The 22,371-nt window shown below is 35.6% G+C and overlaps 1 protein-coding gene across 3 annotated transcripts in view; it reads left to right on the top strand.

The window, feature by feature from the left end:
- Positions 1–22,371, top strand: part of LOC150107317 (synaptobrevin homolog YKT6-like) — a 108,653-nt gene that overhangs the window by 39,829 nt on the left and 46,453 nt on the right. For all 3 annotated transcript variants that reach the window (XM_090391181.1, XM_090391183.1, XM_090391182.1), the window contains exon 4: positions 7,020–7,120. In XM_090391181.1, the coding sequence (XP_090247307.1) occupies positions 7,020–7,120 (101 nt within the window). The remainder of the gene's footprint in view (positions 1–7,019; positions 7,121–22,371) is intronic.

Below are 22,371 nucleotides of genomic sequence, written 5' to 3' on the forward strand. Positions count from 1 at the left end.
AAATACGGTATACTCCAGGGTTGGGCCAGCAGAGGAAGTGGGTCTTTGGATGAGTTTAGTAAACTTTTTAATTTACCATTATGTAAATTTTTTAATTTTAGATTACAGACAACTCGGCGAACCACATTCCTTTAAACAAAGAAAGTAAATCTCATATCAAAATTTCACAGACTTAAAGATCGACAAAACCAATGGACATATTTGAATTTCTTCGCAGTGAACGTTAACAACAAACCACAAGCCAGTGATAACAACAACCAACCAGAAGCAAGAAACAACAGGAGCCACCAATTGCATTCAGGTAACAGTAACATAGTCAACCTATCCAACTACGCCTTAAACAAAGATGAACTCTTGCTACTCCGCAAAGGTTTAAACTTTGCTGTAGCACCCAGATCGATTAACAAACTGGATTTTATTTATAATATTGAAAGATACTTAAGATTCATCCCAACTACCATAGCAGATAAAATGCATTTAGAAACCGCTAACATTTTAAATGTAAATTATAAGAAAACAATAACAAGCAACTTAACAAAACACGAATTAACAGCGGTGAAATCACTAAAATCAAATCCGGACATCGTAATAACTGGAGCCGATAAAGGCAGTGCCACCGTTATTCTAAATTGAAACATATATGGATAAAAAAAATGAATCTGCTAGTCTCAGACAACAGTACATATCAACTTAAACTACGACCCAACCAATAGAATAAAAAAGAAAACAGAGAAGCTATTTAAATCAGTTACTACATGGCCTGAAGATGCAATCAAAAAATTACTTCCACACTATGCATGTTCTCAGAGAATTTACGGTCTACTAAAGATACACAAACAAAACACACCACTCAGGCCGATAGTCAAAGGTATAGACATCCCGAATTATCACCTAGTCAAGAAATTAGCGTCAACACTTAAGGAATTGGTAGGTCATTCCCCCTTCTATATAAGAAACACACAATGCTTTATAGTCATAATTGAAGATGTTAGATCAGAAAAAGATGATTTATTAGTCAGTTTTGACATCTCTGCCAAAATGAATTGCCCCAATACATTTTACGAATGCCCCAATCAATGACACAATCCTTCTTTTACAGGACAAATTCCTTCGAGATATCACAGCGCTCTTTGCACATGTATTACATTCTGGTTATTTTGTGTGGCAAATCACTTTCTACTTACAAAAAAGAAGGCACAGCCATGGGCTTGCCATTATCCCCCCCACCTATTGCTAACTTTTATATGGAATATTTTGAGCAACATCTAGATTCCTCTCCTTTAAAACCCAAAGTCTGGCTTAGATACGTTGACAATGTTTTCGCTATCTGGCCCCATGGCTGCTAGATATTAGACACGTTCCTCAGCTACCTAAACAAACACAAACACATAGTTCATAATTGAGATTGAAAAGCAGAACACACTTCCGTTTCAAGATACACTTGTCACACATCTTCCTTCTGCTAGTCTTTCCTTCACTGTTTACCGGAAACCGACACATACTGGCCAATATATATATACACATGAACTCCTACCACCACCCAACACAAAAACTAGATGTCATTAATACTCTAAAAAACAGGGCTTTGAAAATTTGCTCCAATAAACAAGCACTTAAAGACGAATTTAAAGTTATCAGCAATACTTTCTTAAAAAATGGTTACAGCCAAAACATAACCATTCCATACATTAAAGGGACATCAGATAAAATAAACAGAATACTACAGAAATACAACCTTAAAGCCACCTTTAAACCTCCTGCAAAATTAAAAAGCTTACTAAATTCATCCAAAGACCCACTCCCTCTGCTGGCCTACCCTGGAGTATACTGTATTTGTTGCACCTGTAATCTACCATATATAGGGGAAACAGGACACACAATTCCTATCAGACAAAAGGAACATACACTATACATTAAATATAATAACTATGGTGAAGCTATACTTTCTGATCATGCCCTGAACACTTTACATAGAATTGACTGGAAAAGCACCAGTTGTTTACATCACACCAAAACATGGTATGAACATAAATTTAAGGATGCCTGTGAGATTCTTATCAACCACCCTAATCTTAACAATAATGATGGTTTAAAAATCCCAAGCATATGGAAGACACATATTCGACCCATGGAACCTTTCTTCCTAAGAGTTAACTATAAACAGTGCTATAGATAATCCAGAATCTTAAATCTAATATAACAATTGTCATTTGAAATTAGGACGTCATTGTTACTTAAGGAAACTATCTATATGAAAGAATATTTCTCTGATGTTATCTTAAATAGAATATAGCTTTGATGTATTTTTTAATTAATTAATTTTTATTTTTATTTTTATTTTTATTATTTTTTTTTTTATATGTATACATTTTCACTAGAGGTCATGGCAGTAGAATAGCTGTTGATCAAATCATTGTCTCTTTAGCATACTGTGTGAAATGTAACTTGGCTTGCCTTTGTATATTTGTGTATACTCCAGGTGATGACCTTAATATGAAGGTCGAAATGTCAGGAAATTAAAATAATTATTTATAACATGGTTGTGAAGTACATAATTTCTAAAATGAGTACCCTTTATGAGTATTGATGGCTAGCCTTAGCTATTAGGCAGAAGTCATAAGAATTAGTTTCCCAAATCTTATGAAGTTTAACACAACCATATTTATTTAGATTAGGTTGGTTTTATAAATCTGCTGCTGATTCTAAAAGAAGTCTTTCAAGTTTGTGCTTGTTGCAGCAAAGCATAGTATTTTTTTCCATTTGATTCTGTGCAAGGTATCCAAGGCATGACCAACTAGAACTGACTGACCATAGTTGTGACAGCAAATATATTATTATTATTATTATTATTATTACCAGGGCTACTCCAGGAGTCCTTAGACTCATCGAGGGAGGCCCTAAACATCATGTTCACACAGCTGTTCAACATTCTCACAGTATCTATCGTACCTTGCCTTGAACTCGCTCACTGTCATAGCACCCACAACAGACTCTGGCAGCTGATTCCACTCATTTACCACTCTAAAAGTAAAGAACCCAGCTCTAACACCCCTGCTAACCACGCTCTTGCCCAGCTTCCATGTGTGTCCCCTAGTTCTCCCACCACCAGTCCTGATCTCAAAAATATCATCTGAATTAATCCTATAGAATCCTTTTAGCAATTTGAATGTCTCAATCATATCTCCCCTTTTCCGCCTATCAACTAGTTTCTGCAACCCACAAATCTTCAACCTGTTCTCATATGGTTCATTCCATAGACCTGCTATCATCTTAGTCACTCGCCTCTGGATCCTCTCAACCTCCTCCCCATCAAGAAGGAACCGAGGTGACCAAATCTGGGCACAGTAGTCGAGATGAGGTCTTATCAGGGCTCGGTACAGAGGTACAATAACTTGTTTTTCTCTGCTCGTCAAGGTATTTTTCAACAACCAAGTGAGTTGATGAGCTGATTTAGCTACTTTCGCAATGTGCCCCCTAAACTTCATCTCCCTATCCACCAACACTCCCAAGTCCCTGGCCTCATCAATCTCTTGGAGTACAGTTCCACCAATGTGGTATACTGCTGCTAATCTTTTCACTCCGAAATGCATAACCTTACATTTTGTCACATTAAATTGACATCCATTCTCCTTAGTCCAGAACTCCAATCTATCTAAGTCATCTTGCAAGACTTTGACATCTTCTGCATTCACTATCGCCCTACCCAACTTTGCATCATCAGCGAACAAATGAACTGTCCCACTTAGACCCTTCCCAATATCGTTAATGAACAGATTAAACAGCAGTGGTCCAAGAACAGAACCTTGTGGCACACCACTAGTCACAGGCCGTTTTTTGGACTCTACTCCTGAATAAACTACTCTTTGATATCTCTCCAACCACCCAGCTATCCATCTCACCAACCCTATATCCATTCCCATATGTTGTAGTTTACGGATTAGAATTCCATGTGGTATCCTGTCAAACGCCTTTGTCATATTCCTGTTCATCATGTCAGTTTGACCATAATATAAGTTGCAAGAACATGGAATCTTTAAACATCTGGAACAAAAAGAGAGAGAGAGAGTGGAATCTTAGGAGAGCAGATAAATGCAGCCTGGTTCAAGTGAGGTTTGAAACAGTGTGGACATTATATTTAAGTTTTAGCTATTTTTTCACAGGTGGCCTTGGATATAGGGAATAGTAATAGCATTGCTGAGATCTGCATGTTGAGAGGGATGTGAGGAGACATAAATATTTTGTTGATCTTTTTGGCATTGTAGTCATTGCACAAGAAGGTCTGGTTAATAAAGAAGAGTTCAGCTATAAGAGAAGCATGGTTGGAACAGAGGTTAGAGGCTCTGTTGACAAAGGTTTTAATAATGCCATATTATTGAAAGGGAGGAGAAAATATTGGAAAATTTGTGTATTTATGTATGTATCTATATGTGTGGGTGGGTTTTCTGTAAACTGAAAAAGAAAAGGTGTCATTAGGAAGATGTGATTAAAGTATGTAGTAAATGCAGGCTATTGTTTTCTTTTTCTATAGTGAACTGGATTCTTGGGGGGGGGGCTGTTAATATGGAGGATGGAAGAGTCCAATATATCCGAGCCATGTGGGCAAGTGAAGAACACATCAGTGTATATTTGTCAGATAAGAGGTTTAAGAATGTCAGTATCAAGAGTATATTTTTCCAAAATGTTCTGTATAGAAATTGGCTAGAGAAGGAGAGAGAGGGGGGAGAACCCATGTACCCTGTTTATATATGATGTTGTTCCAAATGAAGCAGCCAGTATGGATGGTAAAATTAAAGAGATCAAATTTCAAGTGTCAGGAAGGGGGAATGTTGGTAAATAAAGAGGTGCCATTGAAGTTTGCCATGATATCATTATCTAAAATTCAATTTTGGATTAAAGATTTGAAATTAGTAATTTTTTTATATGAGATGAGGCATGTCCAGCAAGAGAAATTAAAGATTTATCCATTTGGCTAGCTTAAAAGTGGGAGAGTCAGTGGCATCTATGGGACAGAGAGGGTTATTAGGTTTTTGAATTTTAAGCAATCTATATGCCAGCCTGGTTGGCTAAGTCGTTAGCGTATCCATTCTCCAGCCAAAAGGCTGTGGGTTTGAATCCTGCTGTGGGAATGGATGTTTGCAATAATACTAGTGAAAACACTAATGGTGGTAGGTGGGTGGTAGATGGCATTGGTGTACATTATGATGGTAGTTGGTGGATTTGAGTGGTGTGGTGATGGAGAGTTGTAGAGTAGATGCCCTCCTATTCTGAGTCTTTGGACTCCTTGGAGGTGCCACATAATAATAATAATACATTGTGTGGGGAGGGGATTAAAAATGTTTAGTTTTTTTTTAAACTATTCAGGAAGCCAAGATATAACATTTTTAGAAGCCTTTTTAATGTTTTTTTTTTCTCAAAATTTGTAAGGTCATAATCCAGTGGTTTACAAGTAATGCAGTCTCTGAGCAACACATCTTTCTATTATATTCACTAGTATTGAGGATCACAGAAGCATTACTCTTATTGGCTGTAGTGATTATTTTGTTATTGTATATGCATACACAAAGTTTTCCATTGTCATCCCCTCTCAACAATATGGTGTTGTTAAAACCAAGTGCTTCTAACTGTGCTTCCCTTTTAGTGAACTCTTCTTTATTTACCAGACCTTCCTGTTCAATGACTACAATGCCAAAATTATCAACAAAATATTTATGTCTCCCGTTTCCTCACATCCCTCTTAACATACTGATTACAGTGCAATGTTATTACTATATGAGCAATGCCATTACTATTCTATATGCCTAGGGCACCCCAGAAAAAATAGCTAGAACTTAAAATTTGAAAGCAGTGCAGGAATTGTATAATTCCTGCACTGCTTTCAAATCTCACCCAAAGCTGGCTGCACTTATCTGCTTTCCTCTCTGTTCTAGGTATTCACAAGATTCCATGTTCTTGCAGCTTATCATTTTATGGTCTGACTGGGAGATCCTCTGCCATCATCCATCTTGAACAGAAGTATATTTGCCACCATAACTATGGTCAGTCAGGTCTAGCTGACCATGCCTTTGGATACCTTGCACAGAATGAAATGAAAAACTTACTGTTTCACTACAGCAAGTACAAACTTGAAGGACTTATTTTAGAATTATCAGCAGATTTAAAAAGCCAACCTATCTAAATAAATATGGCTGTGTTAAACTTCACAAATTTGGGAAACTAATTCTTATGACTTCCACCCAGTAGCTAAGGATATCCACCAGCACCCATAGAAAGTGTCCCTGATAAAACTTTAGACTTCTAGTTTAACTTCTTCTACTTGCCGTTTACATTCATTCATTCATTCATTCATCTATCCATCTTCAAGGACACCTTTCCTAATTGGGTAGTGGAGGCAGCAGCTGCAAGAGGAACTTCCAATGGTCACGATCCTTTGCCACCAAGCTCAGGTGTTCTGATGGGATTCCCAAACATGCCCACCCAAGGTTTTGGATGTAATCTATCCAGTGAGTCCTTGGCCTTCCATGTGGCCTCCCACCCTCTGGCTTGACAAAGAGGGCCTGCTGGGGGAGCCTCTTTTTTGTGTGTTTGTGTGTTATTACAATTTTTAATTGTATCTCTGTTGATGTCTCTGTGCTATATTCATTCCACTAAACCTAATTATGATTGTAAACCAGCACCTAAGCCTAAAATACTCAAACTATTCCTTTGGTCCCACCATATTTGGTAGTTATAATGAGTGCATGTATTTAGAGTTTAATAGTGAGTTTTCTGAAGAATATTTCTGTAAAAGTGGAATTAAAGTATTTTTCTGTCTTAAAACTTAACCAAATGCTAACTTTGCAAATGAGAAGAAAACTTAACACAATTTAAAAATGTTTAGTGCTTAAAAATAATATTGATAATAAAACTTATTCATTTTTAAGATTTAAATATAGTTTGCGATGTCTTGAATATGTAGTATCTTTATGCAATTTGCTTTTGTATTTAAAAAAAAAAAAAAGCTTTTTTGTGTATAATTTCAGAATATATGTGTCATGTATACACACAATCAAATGGACTTGCAGCTGCTTTAATTTCTGATCATGAATATCCTCCTCGTGTGGCACATACTTTGTTAAATAAGGTATATATATTATTTAACTTGCATTAAACTTGTATGTTATAGTGAACATTTTACTATGCTAAACTCAAAATGCTTAAGGGTCAAAGCTGTATAACTGAGAGGAGACCTCCACATAGCCTTTAAAGGAATGCGGAGAACCGACCAGAGCTTCTGACCTAATGTCCAATCCTCATCTTCTCGTGGTGCACCCTGTTGGGTATCTACTTTGATACTGAACGAACGAGGATGGGCTGGCAATTTGGGATTTAGCCGACCAAATTGTATTCTTATTGGTTAAACCAAAATAAAAAATGATGGTACAACATGACAAAATTTCATGCCGGCTGGGGCGTCGCCCGGTTAAACAAGGCCCCCGTTGTTTTCGCCAGAGAACCAGGGCGAACAGCGAAAAGTCAGCTACTGGAACAAATCTGAAAACAAACCCCAACTCAACATCACCAGAGTTAAAGATCGGTACTATCAACGTAAGAAGCCTGAATGGCAAAGAAATGGAGCTAGCTGAGGAATTAGATAAGTACCAGATCGACATAATAGGGGTGACTGAAACAAAAAAGACCAAAACTGGTGAGATCTTTCTGAGCAATAAATACAAAATGTTATATTCAGGCAATAACAATCAAGGAAAAGAAGGAGTAGCCATAGTATTCAACACAAAATACGAGGCTAATCTTCTTGAATGGCAGTCAGTCTCAAGTAGAGTAATGTGGGCAAATATGAGAATGGGGAACTGGACAATGAGACTTATTTGTGCCTATGGTCCCACAGAAGGTTCTACCAAGGTAGAAGTGGAGGAATTTTTTGAGGCTTTAGAAAAAGCAACTGACACAATGAAAAAGGAAAAGTTGGTCCTTGTTGGGGATCTAAATAGTAGAGTAGGAAATGATTGTGAGACATACAAAAATATTTTGGGAAAATTTGGAGAAAAGAGCAAAGCTAATAATAATGGCAAATATCTGTTGGATTTCTGCTCAGGACATGGACTGGTTATTACTAACACCATGTTCCAACATAAAAATGTGCACAAATTCACATGGAGAGAAGAGGCTAGGAATAAGAAAAGTCTCATTGACTATGTTATTGTTGATAGTGATGTTTTCTCCCTCGTGCAGGACACCAGAGTGAACAGAGGATTTGAAATTGGAAGTGATCACTATTTAGTCTTGAGCAGGATAAAATTGAATTTCATATTGAAAAGAATAACATGTAAGAAAGTTTTAAAGCGAATAAAAGTTGAGCAGCTCTCAGATGTAAACTGTAGACTAAAATACAGAAATATTATTGAAAAGAAAATGAAAGAGTTTGAGAACAGGAATGAAACCTTGGAGATTCAGTGGCAAACTCTGAAGGAAACATTGGTTGATTCTGCCAGAGAGGCATGTGGTGAGGTTGTGTGCAAAGATAAAAAAATCAGAACTCCCTGGTGGACACAGGAAGTTAAAGAGGCAGTGAAGGAAAAGAAGAAAGCATATCAAAAGTTCCTGGCAAATAAGTCAGCTTTTACTCTTACAGAATACAGAGACAAATGTAAGAAAGCTAAACAGTGTGTAAAACTAGCTAAACAAAAGTCATGGGAGGACTTTGGCAAGAATATAGAAAATAAATATCAAGAAGGTGGCAAAATATTCTGGAGGTTGTTGAAGAAGCTTAGGAATGGAGGAAAGAGTGCTGTAAAAGGAATTAGAGATGATAAAGGTGAAATGAAAACAGGAGAAAAAGATATCCTTGAAGTATGGAGTAATTACTTTGAAAAACTGCTAAATGAAACAAGCAGTGATGACAGCACAGTGATAAAAAAACACTGACCAGGCATGCAGTCAGGAATACATATCCATACTTGAAGTAGAAAAAGCCATCAAAGGCTTGAAATGTGGAAAGGCAGCAGGAGTAGATGATATTCGACCAGAAATGCTGAAGTATGGTGGTATAAGAGTCTTACAGTGGCTGCACTGCATAGTTCAGAAAGCCTGGACAGAGGGACGAATTCCCGATGATTGGAGTAGAGCTCTCCTAGTACCCATATATAAAAAGGGAAATAAAACTGAATGTGAGAATTACAGAGGTATTTCCCTACTGAGTGTTCCTGGCAAGATCTATGCAAGTATACTTGAGAAACGGTTGAGAAGAATTGTGGAAGAAAAGCTTGGTGAAGAACAAGCTGGATTCAGGCCAAATAGAGGCTGTCAGGATCAGATCTTCACTTTACGACAAATAGTCGAGAAAGCATGGGAATATAACAAAGATCTGTATTTAAGTTTTGTCGATTTGGAAAAGGCATATGACAAGGTGCCAAGAGAGAAGCTATTCAATACGCTGCAGTTATATGGTGTCAGTGGGGCATTATATCAAGCAATACTTAGTCTTTATTTGAGTTGTGAGTCAGCAGTTAGAATTGAAGGAAGTACAGGAAGATGGTTTAATGTTAAATCTGGTGTGAGACAAGGATGTACATTATCCCCTCTGTTATTCATTATCTATATGGATCACATTATGAAGGAATGTGGTATTAAACCTGATATCAAAATTGGAGATGTTAATGTCAGCTCTTTGCTTTATGCGGATGATGTTATACTTGTAAATAAATCCGCTACAAGTCTGCAAGATTCTCTGACTAAATTGAATAGCTGTTGTAATAGATATGGTATGAAGGTCAGCAATAAAAAGACAAAGACAATGAAAATAGGCAGAATCATTGAAAATGTCAACTGTGTTGTGAATGGAGAACCTGTGGAACAAGTAAAACATTTCAGCTACTTAGGCACAATTTTTACTGAAGATGGTAAACTAAATATAGAAATAGACAACAGAATCAGCAAAGCTGGTATCGTGGGAAGTCAATTGAATAAATTGATATGGAATAAGAAAGAAATTAGTCGGAACACTAAATTAGCTGTATACAAGACTGTGTTCAAACCAATTTTAACTTATGGATCTGAGAGCTGGGTCAGAAGTAAAACACTTGACCAAAGACTAGAGACCGCAGATATGAGAGTCCTGAGAAAGATTAGAGGTGTGAACAGATGGCATCAATGGCAATATCATATTAAAAATGAGGATATTAGGAAAGAACTTGACATTGTCAGCATCCAGGAATGCGTTAGCAGAGCTAATCTCAGATGGTATGGTCACTTAAATAGAATGGGTGAGGAAAGATTAGCTAAACAAGTGTTCTCTGCTAGGTTGGCAGGAAAACGACCCAGAGGAAGACCAAGATATAGGTGGATTGATACGGTACAAAGTGCCTTAGACGATAGAAATATATGATCTGATAATGTTGGAGTCTTGACAAGTAACAGACTGATTTGGAGGAAAATTGTAGATAGGAAGTTAGTAATGATGTAATTTTTTCATGTAGTACTGTCATATCCTGTACACCCCTTGAGGGTACATGGCAGGAATTTGATGATGATGATGATGATGAACTCAAAATGCTGAAAACTTTTCTAAACATATTTCACTATAGAGAATTTCTTTTAAATACATTTGTGGTATTTCACTGTAATGGCATTTGCTTTGGTAAGAGTTGATGTTTTGCGACAATGTATATAGTGTGCAAAAATTACAGTATTTCCACTTAATGCTGGGTTTGAAAGAGATTTGAAATTCGAAACTTTTCAGTTGCAATAAAAAGATATGATTATAATACTCAGCTATTATCATATTATCAACTCTAGTTATTTTATTATTATTTTTTTTTTATTATGTTATTCCTGTTCTTTAAAATACATGTCAAATTATATTTATGCAGATTGGATAGCATTATTTTTTGTAATATGTTATTTGAAATTAAAACTTTATTTATATTGTAGAACTACAAACAATTGCATAATTATATTCATTTTGACTTTATCATTTATCACCTTATTATGAACGGTGTGTCAAATTTCTGTTTCTTGAAATTTTCATAATTTGATCAAGACAGTCCAAGATTGATTTGTTCTTCTAAATCATTCTTACAAGACCATTGTAAAATCATTTATAAATAATGAATGTAGGCTAGAACACATTAATTTCCTGATATTTACCCTCAAGGTGTGTACTGTGCTAGTATACTACATGATTACATTTACATTATTATTACTAATCTCCTATAAGCAGTCTTCTTTCAAATTAGTCTTACTTACAAAACTCCAATATTTTTTTCCATATCTAATATTAGTCTTTTAGGGCAGTTCTGACTGAATCAATCCAACTAAATATTGGTCTTCCTTTGGTTCTTTTTCTTGCCATCAACACATGTTTTGTAACTTTTCCTCTCCCATTCTGTTTAACTGACTGCCACCTTAAATTAGCCCTAATAACACGTTCTTGAATGCTAACAGTGTTAAGTTTCTTCCTAATGTCCTCATTTTTAATGATTCTTCCATTTGATGCCATTCGGTATAATTTTTTTTTTCAGCACTCCTGTATCTGTGGTCTCTAATTTTTGAGCAAGTGCTTTATTTGTAACCCAGCTCTGAGATCCATAACTTAAAACTGGTTTGAACTTGTCTTACATACTGCTAGTTTAGTAATTTGGCCAATTTCTTTGTTATTATACATAAATTTATTCAACTGGCTCCTCACCGTACCAGTTCTATGCTTATTCTGTTGTGTATTTCCAAATTTAATTTGTCGTCTTTACTGAAAACTCTGCTTAAATAGCTGAAATGTTTTACTTGTTCTATATTCCTGCCTATTTACATAGCTTTAGTCATTTGATTACTGATTTCATGCAAAATTTTTACAATTGTTATTCATTTAGTCGGCAAATTAATAAATAAAAAATAATTAAAATGCTTAAGGGTCAATGCTGTATAACTGAGAGGAGACCTCCACATAGCCTTTAAAGGAATGCAGAGAACCGAACAGGGCTTCTGACCTAATGTCCAATCCTTACCTTCTCATGGTGCACCATGTAGGGTATCTACCTGGATACTGAACAAACGAGGATGGGCTGGCAATTGGGATTTAGCTGACCTAATTGTATTCTTAAACCAAAATACAAAATGATGGTACAACATGACAAAATTTCATGCCGGCTGGGGCATCGTCTGGTTAAACAAGTCCCCCCCCCCGTTGTTTTCGCCAGAGAACCAGGGCAAACAGCAAAAAGTCAGCTACTGGAACAAACCCTAAAACACACCCCAACTCAATATCACCAGCGTTGAAGATTGGTACTATCAACACAAGAAGCCTGAATGGCAAAGAAATGGAGCTAGCTGAGGAATTAGATAAGTACCAGATCGACATAACAGGGGTGACTAAAACAAAAAAAGACAAAACCGGGTGAGATCTTTCTGAGCAATAAATACAAAATGTTATATTCAGGCATAGTATAGAGTAGCCATAGTATTCAACACTAAATATGAGGCTAATCGTCTTGAATGGCAGGTAGTCTCAAGTAGAGTGATATGGGCAAATATCAGAATGGGAAACTGGACAATGAGACTTATTTGTGCCTATGGTCCCACAGAAGGTTCTACTAAGGTAGAAGTGGAAGAATTTTTTGAGGCTTTAGAGAAAGCTACTGACACAATGAAAAAGGAAAAGTTGGTCCTTGTTGTGAATCTCAATAGTGATATTTTCTCCCTGGTGCAGGATCAATTTCAAATCCTCTGTACACCAGAGTGTACACAGGATTTGAAACTGGAAGTGATCACTATTTAGTTTAGCAGGATAAAATTGAATTTCATATCAAAAAGAATAACATGTAAGAAAGTTTTAAAGCTAATAAAAGTGAGAAGCTCTCAGATGTGAACTGTAGACTAAAATACACAAAGATTATTGAAAAAAAAATGAAAGAGTTTGAGAACAGGAACCAAACCTTGAAGAAAACCCTGATTGATTCAGCCAGAGAGGCATGTGGTGAGGTTGTCTGCAAGGATAGAAACATCAGAACTCCATGGTGGACACAGGAAGTAAAACAGATAGTGAAGGAAAAGAAGAAAGCATATCAAAAATTCCTGGCAAATAAGTCAGCTTGTGCTCTTAGAAAATACAGAGACAAATGTAAGAAAGCTAAACACTGTGTAAAACTAGCTAAACAAAAGTTATGGGAGACTTTGGCAAGAACATAGAAAATAAATATCAAGAAGGTGGCAAAATATTCTGGAGGTTGTTTGAGGAAGCTCAGAAATGGAGGAAAGAGTGCTGTAAAAGGAATTAGAGATGATAAAGGTGACATGAAAACAGGAGATAAAGATATCCGTGATGTATGGAGTAATTTCTCAAAAAATTGCTAAATGAAGCAAGCAGTGATAGCAACAGTTTTAAAAAACACTCAACAGGCATATAGTCAGGAATACATATCCATACTTAAAGTAGAAAAAGCCATCAAAGGCTTGAAATGTGGAAAGGCAGAAGGAGTAGATGATATTCGACCATAAATGTCCAAAGTCTTACAGTGGCTGCGCTGCATAGTTCAGAAGGCGTGGACAGAGGGACGAATTCCCGATGATTGGACTAGAGCTCTCAGAGTACCCATATATAAAAAGGGAAATAAAACTGAATGTGAGAATTACAGAGGTATTTCCCTACTGAGTGTTCCTGGTAAGATTTATGCTAGTATACTTGAGAAACAGTTGAGAAGAATTGTGGAAGAACCCTTGGTGAAGAACAAGCTGGATTCAGGCCAAATAGAGGCTGTCAGGATCAGATATTCACTTTACGACAAATAGTTGAAAAGTCATGGGAATATAATAAAGATCTGTATTTAAGTTTTGTCAATCTGGAAAAGGCATATGACAAGGTGGGAAGAGAGAAGCTATTCAATACACTACAGTTATATGGTGTCAATGGGGCATTATATCAAGCAATACTTAGTCTTTATTGTTGTAAATCAACAGTTAGGATTGAAGGAAGTACAGGAAGATGGTTTAATGTTAAATCTGGTGTGAGACAAGGATGTACATTATCCCCTCGGTTATTCATTATCTATATAGGTCATATTATGAAGGAAAGTAGTATTGAACTTGATATCAAAATTGGAGATGTTAATGTCAAGTGTTTGCTTTATGCAGACGATGTTATATTTCTAAATAAATCTGCTACAAGTCTGCAAGATTTCCTGTCTAATTTGAATAACTGTTGTAATAGATATGGTATGAAGGTTAGCAATAAAAACACAAAGACAATGAAAATAGGCGGAATCATTGAAAATGTCAACTGCGTTGTGAATGGTTCTCCATTCACAATGCAGTTGGAACTGTGGAACAAGTAAAACATTTCAGCTACTTAGGCACGATTTTTAGTGAAGATGGTAAATTAAATATGGAATTAGACAACAGAATCAACAAAGCTGGTATGGTAGGAAGTCAATTGAATAAATTCAGAACACTAAATTAGCTGTATACAAGACAGTGTTCAAACCAATTTTAACTTATGGATCTGAGAGCTGGGTCAGAAGTAAAACACTTGACCAAAGACTAGAGACTGCAGATATGAGAGTCCTGAGAAAGATTAGAGGTGTGAACAGATGGCATCAATGACAATATCATATTATTAAGAAGGATATTAGGAAAGAACTTTATGTTGTCAGCATCTAGGAATGTGTTAGCAGAGCTAATCTCAGGTGGTATGGTCACTTAAAAAGAATGGACGTGGAAAGATTAGCTAAACAAGCGTTCTCCGCCAGGTTGGCAGGAAAACGACCCAGAGGTTGACCAAGATATAGATGGATTGATATGGTTCAAAGTGCCTTAGACGATAGAAATATAAGATCTGATAATGTTGTAGTCTTGACAAGTAACAGACTGATTTGTAGGAAAATTGTGAATAGGAAGTTAGTAATGATGTAAATTTTTCATGTAGTACTATCATATCCTGTACACCCCCTTGAGGGTACAGGGCAGGAATTTGATGATGATGAAATAATTAAAAATTTTAATTTAAATTAAAAAAGTTATTTTTTTATAATTATTTCAAATTACTTTTTATCTACAGCTTTTATAATTGTTACTTGAACTAATAGTATAATCATATACTTAGCTTCAACTAAGACTCAAGCTAGTAGACACATTCTTTGACTCATTATTTTGATTCATATTTTGAATGTAGTTGGTCTGTCTCACTGATGGTCCACATTATTTTGGATATGTATATATTAGTTTTTGAATAAAATTTATATTTTTTTTGTTAAATATGCAAGTCATGAAAGTTTATAAATAAAATCATCTGCATACACCAGACAGTTAAGTTTGATATCTCAGATTCTGATATCAAGTGTAGCACGTTGCAATACTTTTTAATTTGTAAACCACTGATTATTGTATATGCTTTGTATTCCTGTTTCTTTGATTTGCTTTGCTTGTTTCTATGCACTCATGATGCACTTTTATTTTCAGTACAAAATATCTGTACTTTCATTTCATTAAAGTTAATTGCTGTGATTATCGTGTAATTTGTTGTTTATAGTCTTGCCACAGGTACCTTTAAAGACTATGTACTGCTCTATAGAATGTCCATTTACTCCACATAATTGGAGTGTTTTGAAAAGCTTTTCTCTGGGCACCTTGTTTTATGCATTTTTCCAGATCTACAAAACTTAAGTATATACCCTATTTATATCTCCATGATTTCTCAGCTATTTGTTGTAAAGGGAAAATCTGATCTTGATAACTTGTATTTATACCAAACCCAGCTTGCTCTTCTCCAAGTTTCCCTTCCACAAATCTTCTTAGCCTCTTCTCAAGTATGCTTGCTTAAATTGGCAAAGAAATTTCTTCTCTGGTAATTTAAGATCTTCTGAATTGTGTTGTGTAGCTACTATAAAACTTTGATATCTTCATATTTGAGCATTTCTGGTCAAATCTACTTCAGCTGCCTTTCCACATTTTGATAGCTTTTGTACTTTGTACTCTTGTTTACATTCCTCCTGAATATTTTCTACTACTGTTCCATCACTACTTGCTTCATTTAACAGTCTTTCAAAGTAATTATTCTGAATCCTCTGTTTTGGTGTTAACATTATCATCTTTGATTTCTTTTACAGTATTCTTTCCTTCATATCTAAGCTTTTTCAGTAATCTCCAAAACATATAGAAGATATTTATCTTCCATAATCTTATTATGGAAGATAAATATCTTCCATATCAAAAGTCATGGGAAAGACTTCCCATGACTTTTGATTAGCTACTTCTACACATAACTTAACTCCCTTACATTTTTCTCTGTATTTTTTTAGGGCATCTGCCAACTTATTTGCTAGGATTTTATTATATACTCTCTTCTTTTATTGGAACTGCTTCTTTGTCTTCTTGTATCTACTATCATCATCATCATCAAATTCCTGCCATGTACCCTCAAGGGGTGTACAGGATATGACAGTACTACATGAAAAAATTACATCATTACTAACTTCCTATCTACAATATTCCTCCAAATCAGTCTGTTACTTGTCAAGACTCCAACATTATCAGATCTTATATTTCTGATAATGTCTTATAGGGCATCTGCCAACTTATTTGCTAGGATTTTATTATATACTCTCTTCTTTTATTGGAACTGCTTCTTTATCTTCTTGTATCTACTATCATCATCATCATCAAATTCCTGCCATGTACGTACCCTCAAGGGGTGTACAGGATATGACAGTACTACATGAAAAAATTACATCATTACTAACTTCCTATCTACAATATTCCTCCAAATCAGTCTGTTACTTGTCAAGACTCCAACATTATCAGATCTTATATTTCTATCGTCTAAGGCATTTTGTACCGTATCAATCCACCTATATCTTGGTCTTCCTCTGGGTCGTTTTCCTGCCAACCTGGCAGAGAACACTTGTTTTGCTAATCTTTCCTCTCCCATTCTATTTAAGTGACCATACCATCTGAGATTAGCTCTGCTAACGCATTCCTGGATGCTGACAATGTCAAGTTCTTTCCTAATATCCTCATTTTTAATATGATATTGCCATTGATGCCATCTGTTCACGCCTCTAATCTTTCTCAGGACTCTCATATCTGCGGTCTCTAGTCTTTGGTCAAGTGTTTTACTTCTGACCCAGCTCTCAGATCCATAAGTTAAAATTGGTTTGAACACAGTCTTGTATACAGCTAATTTAGTGTTCCGACTAATTTCTTTCTTATTCCATATGAATTTATTCAATTGACTTCCCACGATACCTGCTTTGCTGATTCTGTTGTCTATTTCTATATTTAGTTTACCATCTTCAGTAAAAATTGTGCCTAAGTAGCTGAAATGTTTTACTTGTTCCACAGGTTCTCCATTCACAACACAGTTGACATTTTCAATGATTCTGCCTATTTTCATTGTCTTTGTCTTTTTATTGCTGACCTTCATACCATATCTATTACAACAGCTATTCAATTTAGTCAGAGAATCTTGCAGACTTGTAGCGGATTTATTTAGAAGTATAACATCATCCGCATAAAGCAAAGAGCTGACATTAACATCTCCAATTTTGATATCAGGTTTAATACCACATTCCTTCATAATGTGATCCATATAGATAATGAATAACAGAGGGGATAATGTACATCCTTGTCTCACACCAGATTTAACATTAAACCATCTTCCTGTACTTCAATTCTAACTGCTGACTCACAATTCAAATAAAGACTAAGTATTGCTTGATATAATTTCCCATTGACACCATATAACTGCAGCGTATTGAATAGCTTCTCTCTTGGCACCTTGTCATATGCCTTTTCCAAATCGACAAAACTTAAATACAGATCTTTGTTATATTCCCATGCTTTCTCGACTATTTGTCGTAAAGTGAAGATCTGATCCTGACAGCCTCTATTTGGCCTGAATCCAGCTTGTTCTTCACCAAGCTTTTCTTCCACAATTCTTCTCAACCGTTTCTCAAGTATACTTGCATAGATCTTGCCAGGAACACTCAGTAGGGAAATACCTCTGTAATTCTCACATTCAGTTTTATTTCCCTTTTTATATATGGGTACTATGAGAGCTCTACTCCAATCATCGGGAATTCGTCCCTCTGTCTAGGCTTTCTGAACTATGCAGTGCAGCCACTGTAAGACTCTTATACCACCATACTTCAGCATTTCTGGTCGAATATCATCTACTCCTGCTGCCTTTCCACATTTCAAGCCTTTGATGGCTTTTTCTACTTCAAGTATGGATATGTATTCCTGACTGCATGCCTGGTCAGTGTTTTTTATCACTGTGCTGTCATCACTGCTTGTTTCATTTAGCAGTTTTTCAAAGTAATTACTCCATACTTCAAGGATATCTTTTTCTCCTGTTTTCATTTCACCTTTATCATCTCTAATTCCTTTTACAGCACTCTTTCCTCCATTCCTAAGCTTCTTCAACAACCTCCAGAATATTTTGCCACCTTCTTGATATTTATTTTCTATATTCTTGCCAAAGTCCTCCCATGACTTTCGTTTAGCTAGTTTTACACACTGTTTAGCTTTCTTACATTTGTCTCTGTATTTTGTAAGAGACAAAGCTGACTTATTTGCCTGAAACTTTTGATATGCTTTCTTCTTTTCCTTCACTGCCTCTTTAACTTCCTGTGTCCACCATGGAGTTCTGATTTTTCTATCCTTGCAGACAACTTCACCACATGCCTATCTGGCAGAATCAATCAATGTTTTCTTCAGAGTTTGCCACTGAATCTCCAAGGTTTGATTCCTGTTCTCAAACTCTTTCATTTTCTTTTCAATAATCTTTCTGTATTTTAGTCTATAGTTCACATCTGAGAGCTGCTCAACTTTTATTCGCTTTAAAACTTTCTTAGATGTTATTCTTTTCAATATGAAATTCAATTTTATCCTGCTCAAGACTAAATAGTGATCACTTCCAATTTCAAATCCTCTGTACACTCTGGTGTCCTGCACCAGGGAGAAAACATCACTATCAACAATAACATAGTCAATGAGACTTTTCTTATTCCTAGCCTCTTCTCTCCATGTGAATTTGTGCACATTTTTATGTTGGAACATGGTGTTAGTAATAACCAGTCCATGTCCTGAGCAGAAATCCAACAGATATTTGCCATTATTATTAGCTTTGCTCTTTTCTCCAAATTTTCCCAAAATATTTTTGTATGTCTCACAATCATTTCCTACTCTACTATTTAGATCCCCGACAAGGACCAACTTTTCCTTTTTCATTGTGTCAGTTGCTTTTTCTAAAGCCTCAAAAAATTCCTCCACTTCTACCTTAGTAGAACCTTCTGTGGGACCATAGGCACAAATAAGTCTCATTGTCCAGTTCCCCATTCTCATATTTGCCCACATTACTCTACTTGAGACTGACTGCCATTCAAGAAGATTAGCCTCGTATTTTGTGTTGAATACTATGGCTACTCCTTCTTTTCCTTGATTGTTATTGCCTGAATGTAACATTTTGTATTTATTGCTCAGAAAGATCTCACCAGTTTTGGTCTTTTTTGTTTCAGTCACCCCTATTATGTCAATCTGGTACTTATCTAATTCCTCAGCTAGCTCCATTTCTTTGCCATTTAGGCTTCTTACGTTGATAGTACCGATCTTTAACTCTGGTGATGTTGAGTTGGGGTTTGTTTTCAGATTTGTTCCAGTAGCTGACTTTTCGCTGTTCGCCCTGGTTCCCTGGCGAAAACAACGGGGGCCTTGTTTAACCGGGCGACGCCCCAGCCGGCATGAAATTTTGTCATGTTGTACCATCATTTTTTATTTTGGTTTAACCAATAAGAATACAATTTGGTCGGCTAAATCCCAAATTGCCAGCCCATCCTCGTTCGTTCAGTATCAAAGTAGATACCCAACAGGGTGCACCACGAGAAGGTGAGGATTGGACATTAGGTCAGAAGCCCTGGTCGGTTCTCCGCATTCCTTTAAAGGCTATGTGGAGGTCTCCTCTCAGTTATACAGCTTTGACCCTTAAGCACCCCCTTGTATCTACTATTGTGTTCTTATTTTTCTCTCCTTGCAGACAACTTCACCATATACCTCCCTAGCTAAATCACCAAATGAAGAAAACATTCGGTGATTTAGCTAGGGAGGTATATGATGAAGTTGTCTGCAAGGAGAGAAAAAGTTTGCACTGAGACTCCAAGATTTGGTTCTGGTTTTCAAGCTCATTTTTATCTTGAATAATGTTTGCATGTTTGAGTCAACAGTTTACTTGTAAAAGCTGTTTAACTTTAATTCTTGCATATTGTTTTTTGTGTTATTTTATCCTACTTAAAACTTAAATGATCATTTCCAATTTCATGTCCTCTGTATACTCTTGTATCCTGATTCAGGATGCAATAGTATACGGAGGACATGAAACATGCAACAATAACAGTCAATGAGACTTTTCTTATTTCTTGTGACTAGAACATATCCAGTAAATATTAATACATTCTGCTAAGCTTTCAAGTCTGTTGAAAATTTCAGCACAGTTTACTATATTAAAGACAATTTCAAACATATTGCTAAGTTATTAAGGAAGTTTAACAATTTTCAGAAAGTATATAGGTCATGCTTGTGATGAGTGGGAAAATACTAAGCCACTGCATTATTTTGCTCTATAATTGGACCATTTTTATTGGCAGACAATTGGCAAAACTACTGATAATTCCTTTCTAGCTTTATGGAATTGAATGAAATTTGGTATTTAGATCTGTTAAAATTGAACGTCATTTCTGTTTTAGCTTCAGTAAGAACATTTTAATGTCAAAATTAGATTAAAAAATTGCCTTCAGTACATGTAATGATAATGAATCATGTCATTATATACAAATGCTATAAAGAAATGCACATTTCATAACACAAAATTTACAATAATTTTCTTACTTGTTCTTTCTATTACTGCTTTCTGATTAAAAGTAGGCCAGCACTTTAAATTTAGGTGTAGAGTATTTTTGTAAAGTGAAAAGAGTTAAATGATCATATACCATGCTCTCTCTTCTCTCTCTAGTAGTTTTGTTTTCTTTGTGAATCAGGCAAAGTGTAATTTCTTTGGTTTTAATTTGCTCTACTGGTCTAGTTAGATGAAACCATGATGCTGAAAGACGATCAAACATATTCAGAATATAAATTTATGATTCTACTTCTTAACAAAGAATTGATGTAATGTGGTTTGGTGGGTATTCTGTTTCTTTTTTTTTTTCATACAATTGACGGTACTCTTCTGAAAATTTTACTGCTTCTCTCTTCATCAGGGTCAGCCTCTAAGCATCGCTGCTTAAAAACTTTGATTGTATGAAAAATATTTTCAAATTGTTTTGATGAAATCTCTTTTGGCTGACTGTCAGTGGTTATTTCTTCATATTCTTCACGATCTTCCCATTGTGCATCTACATTTAGCAAGTTGGGATCACTCATTCCCTCAGAATGAGATTTAATTAATTCTTGGACATTATCTTGGACTAATAATTAACTAAATTTATTTGGCTAATTAGATAAGCTAATATTTTGTCTTTTTCACCAAGGCATCTTCATGGACACAAATGTATTGAGCACATACCTGCAAACATAGACTAGTTGTCTGTTATACTTTTTTGAGAAGGCGTGCAATTTTTTTCTCAGGTGCCCTGGATGTAGGGAATGCAATGGATTTTTTATATTCTAGATTTTGTGGAGGGGGAGGGGGTGGGTCAGGTTGGACACAGAGCTCTGTTGGTTTAACTTTCATCCAGCAAGAGCCTCTAAGCAAGCATTTCCTTTATTTTGAAATTATACTTTTATGAGCTGACATTTCTAATGGAATTAAATTGTTTGTTTATAGGGGTTTTGCTGTATTTATTATGTGAGCCAATTTAAAACATACAAATATAACCTTTTGAGCAGGTAGAGGGATCACCTGTTTTTGCTAATAGGCATTCCTTAGACACTTTCCCAGGGCAAACTGCAAAGTAAGTACAGACTTTGGAAAAGGACAGTCTTTTCTGATGAGGATAATATATATTTAGACTTGTTTATTACAGTTTTATTTATAGGTGGAAGTGGTTTCTTAGTTTCTTTGTTATGGCTGTTCTTTTTAAATCATTAAATTTTCTTTTTAGGTTAACATTATTTAAATCTTAGATCATGTCACCTTATTTATTCAGTAAGAAAATTCTGCTTTACCATATCTCTATTCAGTACATGTTCTAGCATGTCAACTAAATATTTTTAATTTCTGTTTGTCTGAGCCACCATTCCATAGTTCATTTAATACTCTAGTTTTATTATAAATTCTATTAGCCCTTGGATGAAAATTTTATTGGAAGTTAATATATTTAGTCATTAGACCTCTGATACAACATTTAAATATTCTAAGCTGTTAATACTTGATACCATCTTTTGTAATATTTTGTCCAG

Source organism: Typopeltis vanoorti, chromosome 4 (genome assembly GCF_054136105.1).
Source record: "Typopeltis vanoorti isolate ZY-2024b chromosome 4, IOZ_Tvanoo_1.0, whole genome shotgun sequence".
NCBI lineage: Eukaryota > Metazoa > Arthropoda > Arachnida > Uropygi > Thelyphonidae > Typopeltis > Typopeltis vanoorti.